The sequence below is a fragment of the Cebus imitator genome, unplaced genomic scaffold (assembly GCF_001604975.1).
Source record: "Cebus imitator isolate Cc_AM_T3 unplaced genomic scaffold, Cebus_imitator-1.0 Scaffold24, whole genome shotgun sequence".
Classification (NCBI taxonomy): Eukaryota; Metazoa; Chordata; class Mammalia; order Primates; family Cebidae; genus Cebus; species Cebus imitator.
The window spans coordinates 14902847-14912055 of record NW_016107339.1 but is presented as its reverse complement, the minus strand read 5'-3'; the positions used below and the strand labels follow the sequence as shown (position 1 = coordinate 14912055).

The 9209-nt window shown below is 48.0% G+C and overlaps 3 protein-coding genes and 1 non-coding gene across 8 annotated transcripts in view; 1 reads left to right on the top strand and 3 right to left on the bottom strand.

Moving 5' to 3' along the window:
* DDX39B (DExD-box helicase 39B) overlaps positions 1-4573 on the bottom strand; it is a 13372-nt gene extending 8799 nt beyond the window's left edge. Inside the window, exons 1-4 of one of the 3 annotated variants that reach the window (XM_017522433.2) lie at positions 4083-4573; positions 2495-2843; positions 984-1111; positions 597-689 (exon numbers count right to left, since the gene is read on the bottom strand). In XM_017522433.2, coding sequence (XP_017377922.1) covers positions 597-689; positions 984-1111; positions 2495-2705 — 432 coding nt within the window. In that variant the 5' untranslated portion in view covers positions 2706-2843; positions 4083-4573. Of the gene's footprint in view, positions 1-596; positions 690-983; positions 1112-2494; positions 2844-3965 lie in introns of all 3 variants that reach the window. The other 2 variants (XM_017522436.2, XM_017522435.2) reach the window with 2 other exon arrangements.
* Positions 3264-3341, bottom strand: LOC119470231. Its single transcript, XR_005199114.1, has one exon. It is a non-coding gene; the product is annotated as a small nucleolar RNA SNORD83 (small nucleolar RNA).
* A 2000-nt stretch (positions 4574-6573) lies between the features above and the next one.
* ATP6V1G2 (ATPase H+ transporting V1 subunit G2) lies at positions 6574-8976 on the bottom strand. 2 transcript variants are annotated; one of them, XM_037736364.1, is made up of 3 exons: positions 8765-8976; positions 8246-8346; positions 6574-7720 (listed from the first exon to the last, which is right to left on the bottom strand). In XM_037736364.1, the coding sequence occupies exons 2-3, from the start codon at positions 8303-8305 to the stop codon at positions 7547-7549; spliced, it is 234 nt and encodes a 77-aa protein (XP_037592292.1). In that variant the 5' UTR covers positions 8306-8346; positions 8765-8976; the 3' UTR covers positions 6574-7546. The 2 variants fall into 2 exon arrangements, with proteins under 2 accessions (XP_037592292.1, XP_017377921.1); XM_017522432.2 differs by having other exon boundaries at positions 8610-8972.
* NFKBIL1 (NFKB inhibitor like 1) overlaps positions 8976-9209 on the top strand; it is a 13941-nt gene continuing 13707 nt past the window's right edge. Inside the window, exon 1 of one of the 2 annotated variants that reach the window (XM_017522426.2) lies at positions 8976-9105. In XM_017522426.2, coding sequence (XP_017377915.1) covers positions 9007-9105 — 99 coding nt within the window. In that variant the 5' untranslated portion in view covers positions 8976-9006. The remainder of the gene's footprint in view (positions 9106-9209) is intronic. The other variant, XM_017522428.2, reaches the window with a different exon arrangement.

The following is a 9209-nucleotide window of genomic DNA, read 5'->3' as shown; positions in this document are numbered from 1 at the left end:
TTAACTTAAATTTAAAAAAAAAAAAAAAAATTTTTTTGAGACCGAGTCTCACTGTCCTCCAGGCTGGAGTGCAGTGGCACAATCTCAGCTCACTGCAAACTTTGCCTCCCGGGTCCAAGCGATTCTCTCACCTCAGCCTCCCAAGTAGGTGGGACTACAGGTACAAGTCACCACGCCAGGCTAATTTTTGCATTTTTCATACACAGGATTTCATCATGTTGGCCAGACTGGTCTCGGACTCCTGACCTCAAGTGATCCACCTACCTTGCCCTCCCAAAGTACTGACACTACAGGAGTGAGCCACCATGCTTGGCCAGAATCCTCAAAATTCACACCACTGGAGCTGTTTTTAAAGTTTCCAGCTTTCTCTGACACACACCCCAAAATTAACAAACTGATAGGATTCAATTCAGTATGAAGTAGTAAGAAAAGGGTGGTCTTGAGCATCATCCATAGCCCACTTATGAATCCTCCTGTTACACAGGATCTTAACACTCTGTTAAACCATGGCAAACTATAGTTTCTCCAAAATTAAAAGTTTCTCAACTCTCCAACTTGCCACATCCTCACTCTCAGGTCTCTTTACCTTGACTTACCTTGACATTGGGCATATATTTAGAGAAGCGCTCATATTCCTTGCTGATCTGAAAAGCCAATTCCCGAGTGTGACACATCACCAGCACAGACACCTTAGGCAGGAAGCAGATGGAGACACACAGTTTAAGTACAGCCCTTCATTATCTCCTCTAGGGAAGTGATTGTCACAAAAATATACACCTGGCCAATGATAAATGACTTAAATTCTGTGATCTAAATCATGAACTCTATGCTTGCAACAGAACATTCCCCACAGCTGTCAGGTTGTCAAGGGTAACAGAGGTTATGTGCTCATGGCTCTGCAAGCATCATGTAGCTAGGACAAAAACACCCTTCCCTTATAATCCTAACCAAAATCCCTTCCCCAGCTCTCTCCCCAAATGTACCTGCCCAGTAACTGGCTCCAGCTGTTGCAGTGTGGCCAACACAAACACTGCTGTCTTTCCCATGCCCGACTTGGCCTGGCACAGGACATCCATTCCCAGAATGGCCTGAGGGATGCACTCATGCTGGACTAAAAGGGGGGAGGAAAGATAAATTAGATTTCAGTCTCCAGATAACTGTACCACCTTTTTCATCATGCCAACCCCATTTCTTACCACTCAATTCTCAAAGTCTAGTATTTACCTGGTTCTTGCCAACTTCCAGACTCTTTCTACCTCTCTCTGCTCCTTCAACCACATTCACCTCAAAATCAGACACTTCTAATTCCTCCTAGCTTTACCTCCTCTGGGTCCAGGCCTTCCCAGTCCTACTAACAACTCCCTTGCATCTATCAACTGATCACCTTCAATGCTCCTGACTCTGTCCCTATTTTTCTTAATCTGTAACAATTCATGACATTTGAACACCTGCCACAGGTCATTTTTCCTACTTAGGCTGCCATACTTTGGGTCACTTAACTGCAACCCTGAACAAAATGAAGGACTTGGTACCTGACCCAGAAGCCAGTCATCTTTAAACCAGTCATAGAGGCTTCCAGAGACCACAGGTGGCCTGGCCCAACAAAGGGGGCCTACAGGTCCAACCAGGAGCTTTCTGGAAAGTTAAAATTAGAAGTGACAAAATTAAAAATAAGCAGACAGGGCCAGGCCCAGTGGCTCATGCCTTAATCCCAGCACTTTGGGAGCCCGAGGTGGGCAGATCATGAAGTCAAGAGATCGAGACCATCCTGGACAACGTGATGAAACCTATCTCTACTAAAATACAAAAAATTAGCCAGGCATGGTGGCGCACACCTGTAGTCCCAGCTACTCTAGAGGCTGAGGAAGGAAAATCACTTGAACCCAGGAGACGGAGGGTGCAGTGAGCCAAGATCACGCCACTGCACTCCAGCCTGGAGACGGGGCAAGACTCCATCTTGGGGGGGGAAAAAAAACAGACAAGCCAGTCACAAGAAGGAATAGCAGACCTGTAAGTTACTCTTGGATCACTAACACTTTGTTGCTATCACAAAAGAAACCATAAACCTGTATAAGCCTCCTATATCCAAAATTGTTTTTGATACTTATCTCCTGATATTTTTTCCCTCGCTGTCACCCAGGCTGGCGTACAGTGGTGCAATAATGGTTCACTACAGCCCCAACCTTCAGGGCCCAAGCAATCCTCCCCTGGCTTGCCACACCTCTCCATGTGTGCACCACCACACCTGGCTAATTTTTGAACGTTTTATACAGACAGGAGTCCCTATGTTTCCCAGGTTTCTCCTGCACTCTTGAGCTCAACTGACCCTCTCCTACCTTGGCCTCCCATAGTGCTGGGATTACAGGAATGAGCCACTGCAACTGGCCCTGATCTATCCTTAAGTATAAACCTTTACCACCTGAACAACAACGAACGCATCTTTTTATTATCCTTAAAGAGCCTAATGAGCATACATGCCCAAAAGAAAATTTACCTTCTGATGGATGCTCAAAGCCACAGTCGACAATGGCCCGGAGCAACTCTGGCTTGAGCAGGAAGTCACGAAAGCCAGAGCTGTGGATGGAGACATAGGAGCCCTTGACATCCTTCTTGGCAGGGGCCTCAGCCCCATCTCCCCCAGCTGCTGTCTCCACCTCATCATCTTCATAGTCCAAGAGTTCATTGTCTACATCGTTCTCTGCCATAACTGGGCCGGCAGGGGAAAAGGGAAGGGGGCTCTGGATGGGTTCTTGGAAAATAGGTGAAAACAAGGGGTGAAAATTAGGGGGTTAAGGAACAGCAAAGGAAAGCAAAGATACTAGTACTAGTTTCTAACAGAAGAGCTGCGGAGGGTGGGGGGGGAGGGAAGCAAGATTTAGTCATGAGCAGAGCCTTCACCTCCTCTTTTCCATTCCCAGTTCCCACCTTCCCTAAACTAGGAAACTTTTAACTGGAAAGAAAAACAGATACAGAACATACCAGCGAAAAGCAAACAGAATAGAAAAAGCAGTCCCAGGGAAAGTGCTTAGGACACAGGATCCCAACAAGATTAGCAATCCTAGTAGCAGAAACCAGAATAATTAGAACGGGAAGACTAACTTATAAATTCTTGATCTTTAACAAGGAGGAAACAACAGATAATAAAGGATAAAATATTACTAATAATTCAGAGAAGTGGAAAATGGAGATGACAGAGTCCGAAAAATCCTCAAAGGACCGCGTTTTCCCTATTATAATCCCAACGTGCAGATGCCTAACTCAGCAGCCATCAGTCAAGGGTGATAGATGAGGGTCATCACTGCGCAAAGCGCTCACCTTTCGAAATGAAAACATCATATGGCCGCCGTCCACCTCCCACTTCTCAGTACCCTCCTTTTCATTAAGATATCCTTGTGTAATTAGCATGGGGGGGGCAGTGCAAGACAAATGGCTCGGCAACAACAACAAAAATTTCACGTCTCCACCCTACAATAAGAAAGCTAAGAGTTGACAGAAAAAGGCAATCCCCATCCAGGCTTCAACAAAATCTTTACCAAGTGGTCTCACATCACTGCTGCGCTATGAAGGTGAGACTCCTTTCGGAGAAACATACAATGACACCAATCGTAAACACTTGGAAGGCACTCCAAATTAGGCTGGGCAAGTCGAAGTGAGAAAAATCCAACTGGGCCTAGAAACCGGCTCCTCCTCCCAGTCCCACCGTGGGCCGAGAAAGGGCCCAAGAAAGGACAAGGAAGGTGAGAAGAGCCCCGCCCTCCGCAAATACCAAGACTAAGGGACGCCTAGCGCCGCCTCTCATTGATGATGAGGCCTCCAATATGAGAAGAACTCACTGGATGAAGGGAGCAAAGCGAACACAATGGCGCCGAGGACACCATCTTGGATTGGGCCCCCCCTTAGCTACCCTTCCTCCCCCCAGGAGCTATTTACTCTCGAAAGGGATGCAGGCTACAGAAATAACGAACCAACTAGGCCCCAGCGATCAGACCATCGCCTGTGAAAAGGGTATCAGGAACCCATGTGACGGGATGGGTGCGGAGAAGCGCAGATGAAAACGGATTGTAACGAAGACCGAAGCTTACCTAAGCAGGGAGAGCGCGTATGGCGGCAGCAACAGCGACGAAGGAGGGAAATCTGCCTTCACTTCCGGTTGCAGGCTTCTCTCTGCTGTGGCCTCCCGCCTTCTTGGCTGCAAGAGCGCAGGCGCAAAGGACCGGAAACAGGGCCTTCCGCAGTTGTATAGATCCGCGCGCTCCAGGCCTGCCTTTGGAAAATGCCTGTCTGAAATTTGTTTTAAAACCATTTCTAACTTCCCTGCTACCGCCAGTAACAAAAGTTATAAAGGAAACTAACATCTCCTCCCACTGTTATGTTTCTGGTCTTTTTCTACTCCTCTCCATGCCCCTCATCTCTTCGTTTAGGTTTTTGCCACGCAGGTCTTCTCTCTAGGCACCCCTCCATGAACGCGCGAGGAACGAGTGGCGAGGCCTGCGAGTTCCCACGGGGTCCTTCGCCCTGTAGTGAAGGTGACCTGAGGGCGGCTGTGCACGCACTAGGGAACTGCGGACCCTAGCTGAGGGAAGTCTCAGGGAACTGGTGTGCTCATGGGTGTTGCCCGACTCTTTCCCTGTTGTGGGGCTGGTGGGCGGTATTTTCACAAAACGATGCTGTCCGAGGTAGCTGATGCCCTAGGGCCAGTGAGTCCGGAAGATGTTCTGAATCCGCGGGAGACAGGGCCTGGATTCTGCCCCAAGTGTTAATAGTAGGGCTTGAGGGTTGTACTACATTTCATTAATACTGTTTTTGTTTTGAGACGGAATCTTGCTCTTTCGGCCAGGCTAGAGTGCAATGGCGCGATCTCGGCTTACCGCAAACCCCGCCTGCCGGGTTCGAGCGATTCTCCTGCCTCAGCCTCCCGAGTAGCTGGAATTACAGGCGCCCGCCACCACGCCCAGCAAATGTTTGTGTTTTTAGTAGAGATGGGGTTTCACATATGTATGATCTCACATGTTCCACCCACCTCGGCCTCCCAAAGTGCTGGGATTACAGGCGTGAGCCACCTCGCCTGGCCCATTAATACTGTTAATTTGAGCAGATGTTTTTGGCCCCTCCCCAACAGTCCCATTGTTCAGCCTAGATTTTTTTCTGCATGAAACATTTGACTTCCCTGTCTTTGACATGGGGAGCTACAAAAATAAGACATGATGTATGATTATGTCTTATTTTTGTCGCCGTGTAATACAAATAACAAACGTTTTGCCTTCTCCCTGTTAGCACGTTTAATCATTTAATACTACGGAGTAGGTACCGTTATTCCCATCTCATTGACAGAGGCAAAGCAACATGTTCCAAGCAGTTCGGCTGGTGAGGTTACAGCCAGAATGCAAACACCTCTAATTCTCTATTGTATTCTGCCTCCCTGCTCAAAGAATCCCATTGCTAAATACACTACAGGTTACCTCATTGGTTCAAATCCTTGGTGAAGCAAGCTTATCTTCAGTAATAAAATGAAGTAACTGATTCAAGAATGGTGTCATAGAAGGGCTGCTTTCCCAAGTATCATTTAATTTATTCAAAAGTGTTTACCAACTGCCTACCCTGTGCCATGTGCTGTCCTAGGATCTGGGGACACAGCAGTGAACAACCCTGTTCTCACAGTGTTTACATAACGGAAGAAAACACATAAACACAAATAGAATGTCAAGTATCAATAAGTGGCCAGGGTGCAGTGGCTCATGCCTGTAACCCAACCCTTGGGGAAGCTGAGGCTGGCAGATTGCTTGAGCCCAGGAGTTTGAGACCAGCCTGGGCAACAGTGAGACCCCGTTTCTACAAAAATAATTTTAAAATTAGCCAGGCATAGTGGCACTCGCCTGTGGTTTCAGTTAGGAGGCTGAGGTGGGAGGATCATTTGAGTCCAGGAGGTCAAGGCTGCAGTGAGCTGGCACTCCAGCATAGGCAACAGAGCGGGATCTTGTTTCAGAAAACAAGTAGCAGTAAGTGCTATGAAGAAAATGCAAAGTAAGGGGGCAAAGAGTACTTGCTCCTACACTCCAACTTTTCTCTACAGTTGCCATCTATAGTCCTCAGATTCCCAAATGAGGAACCACGTTTCTCAGTTTAGAGAAATAATAAAGTACTTACTTGTTCTTGTTTCTCCAGCAGGTTTCAAAGGATAGCCATTTGAGCTGTTTAGGGAATTTGTAAACCAGGAACAAGAAAGTGACTGAAGGCTGGGCGTGGTGGCTCATGGCTATAATCCCAGCACTTTGGGAGGCTGAGGCAGGTGGATGACTTGAGGTCAGGAGTTTGAGACCAGCCTGACCAACATGGTGAAACCACATCTCTACTAAAAATACAAAAATTAGCCAGGCATGGTGGCGCACACCCGTAATCTCAGCTACTTGGAAGGCTGAGGCAGGAGAATCACTTGAACCCTGGAGGTAGAGGTTGCAGTGAGCCAAGATCGCACCACTGTATTTCAGCCTGGGCAACAAGTGCAAAATTCCATCTCAAAAAAAAAAAAGAAAGAAAGAAAGTGGCCAAAAATGAGAAATGACGAGACAAAAGGAGGCTGCTTCAACTCACCAGTTTATTTGCCAATAATTATTTTATTGACACTTTTTTTATTGTTACAATGGGAAAGTAAGGTGTCAAGGACGCAGAAAGGAAGGCCATGCAAATGAGGGGACACAGTATCATTTTATATCTTAGAAAGCAGTGAGTATCTGATAAGTCTTTGGGGAAATAGGAAAGGAGGAAAATCCAATAAAGAAAAAGATCAGCATAAGAAAAACAAAGACAGGCTACAAAATGCAGTTATCTACCTGGAATTGTAAGAGAGGAGCTAAATGAAGTCATCATCTCCTCTTTTTGGAGATCAGAAGGTCTCTGGGAAAAAAGAAGAACCAGTTATTCAGAAAATAACTAAGGTCACAGAACGAACCTGTGGAATTAGAGAGCCACTGATAGAAGTGAGGAAATAGCTGCGTCGGTTTTGGGCAGTATGCAGGTGGTGGTAATAGTATCACAAGGTTGCTACTTATTGAATCACTGCTACTACATGCGAGGAACTATGCTACACTCTACAGAATGATTCGTAATCACTGAAGCAACACTCACAGGGTAGGCATTATTATCATCCCCGTTTGACAGGAGAGGACATTGAGGCTACCAAGTTAAGTAGCTTGTCCTGGTTTCACAGCCAGCAAGTGACAGAGTCAAGAGTGGGACCCATACTGCCAGATGCTGAAGTCAGGATGTTTTCCACATTCCTACTTCCCCATGTTACAAATTTCACAGAGGGGTTAGGTGAGAATGACTTGAGAGTTTACAAAGTCCCAGTGAAGGTTAAAGAACAACAAGGAGATTCAGATGTGAGCAGGATATTTATAAGTTTCACAGGAAAACTACTGAATCCTGCCTCCCAGGATTTCTAGGGGGTGGAAAGAAGACAAGGATTATGGTGGGAGGTGATTTTTTATTTTGATTGGAAGATTTCTTTGAGGGAAGGAACTGGCAGAAGGAGTCAGGCCCTACGGTGGTCCTAGGCAGAAATCCGGTAGTTGGGGTGGACCTGGGGCCTGACGTCGCAGACCATGCCAAGAAGCTGGGCCAGGACACGCTCTCGGTTTCTCTGCTGGGAGCTCTGCATGCCCTGCACCTGGCGCCTTGTAGCCTGCTCCACCTCAGCCGACAGGTTCCCCTGGGAGCCCATGGCCTGGGGGATGGGGAGGGAGGTGGAAGAGAGGGAAAAGCAGAAACAGAGAGACAAGGGTCCAGGCATATGAAGGGAAAGATCGTGAAGCAAAGTCTGGAAGAAAGGCCCTCTCAGAAACCACCCCCATCCCACAGAAATATCCCAACACAAGAGAGATCAACACAATTCCCTTTCCCCTTAGACCTGACATGCAGCTTCATCCTAAAAGAGACTGTAATATCCCCACCACCTCACCACCCATGGCCATAAAACTCTACCCTCCACCACAAATGTTAATCATTCTCCACATAGATGTTATACTTTACACAGACTGTGGCAATTTCCCTCACCAGCTCTACATATCCTTCAAAACTCCTAGACTCTCTTACATATCATCACAAAGTTTCACTGATGTGATCCCTGCCAGGGTCCCCTCAGCCTCAGCCCGCTGCCACCATATTTTCTTGTTGAGTCATCCATACACACCTCACTAGATGCACCCACCAACTTGCACCGGGGTCTCGTCCCAACTCTGCCCCAACTCACCGCCTGCTGCTTGCTCTGGAATTCCTGCTCTCGCTCTCTGCGGTATTGCTCCACCTCCATCTGTGCCTCCTCCTTTGCCTGCTTCAGTCGCCGGGCCTTCCCTGGAGGCAGAAGAAAGGACAGTGGGTGGGGATGGACCCCCTACACAAAATGTAATAGCAGGGGTCAGTCCATTCCAGAAAGTTATACAGCCTTCTCTTGGCCAACCAGGTGCTAGATTTTAATATCTATCCATTTCTTCCCTCCTAACCAGCCTCCAGACCCTAGCTCTCTTCCCACCAGCCTTGGGTTTTCCCAAAATGTTTGCTGTCCCTCGCCCCCAATTTTCTTTCCAGACTCCTAAGGGAGGAAAGAGGAGACTCACTCTTTCTGGCATCTGCCACCTTCTCAGCTGCCCGCTTCTCAGCTTGCAGGAGCTGCTGGATACCCTGGGACTGACTGGCCATTTCTGTTGTGATGGCCGATGCTGTTTTGAAATACAGTCAAGGTACCAGATGGCTCCCACCCCCCACCGCTTACTTCTCCTCCTCCAGCTCGTTGCTGCAGTCCCCCACCACCCCTGGGTCTTAGTGCTCCCCTTCTCCCTCAGCCTCCTGCACCGGGTGTCTCCCCCAATCTGATCCTCCCATTGATGACTCGTCCTCCTTTCCAGCACTTCTCGCTCAGGCAGTACTCAAAGGGACCGCTTGGGAGCAGCAGAGACCAGGCCCAAAGCTGCGGATTTACAACAGGTTAGCCTTCGCAGTCGGAAAGGTCTAGGGATGAGGCAGGGGCGGAGTTGGGGAGTACTGGGGTCAGAGAAAGAGAGCTTGATTGGTGGTATCAGAGGAAGCACAAGGGGTTGTGAATGGGGTGAAAAGGTAAGGATATCGTCGTGCAACGTGTGTTGAGAAGAGTCCCCCTTTCTCTCTTTCTCCACCCCCCGTCCCCTCCCCCGCCTCCGTTAACATCTCCATCTTTTTCT

Coding starts and splice junctions, on each gene's coding strand:
- ATP6V1G2 (XM_017522432.2), bottom strand. CDS start 8,691: ATGGCCAGTCAGTCCCAGGGTATCCAGCAGCTCCTGCAAGCTGAGAAG. Junction 8,347..8,609: donor GGTGGCAGATGCCAGAAAGA/GTGAGTCTCCTC, acceptor TTCTGCCTCCAG/GGAAGGCCCGGCGACTGAAG. Junction 7,721..8,245: donor TCCAGAGCAAGCAGCAGGCG/GTGAGTTGGGGC, acceptor CCCATCCCCCAG/GCCATGGGCTCCCAGGGGAA.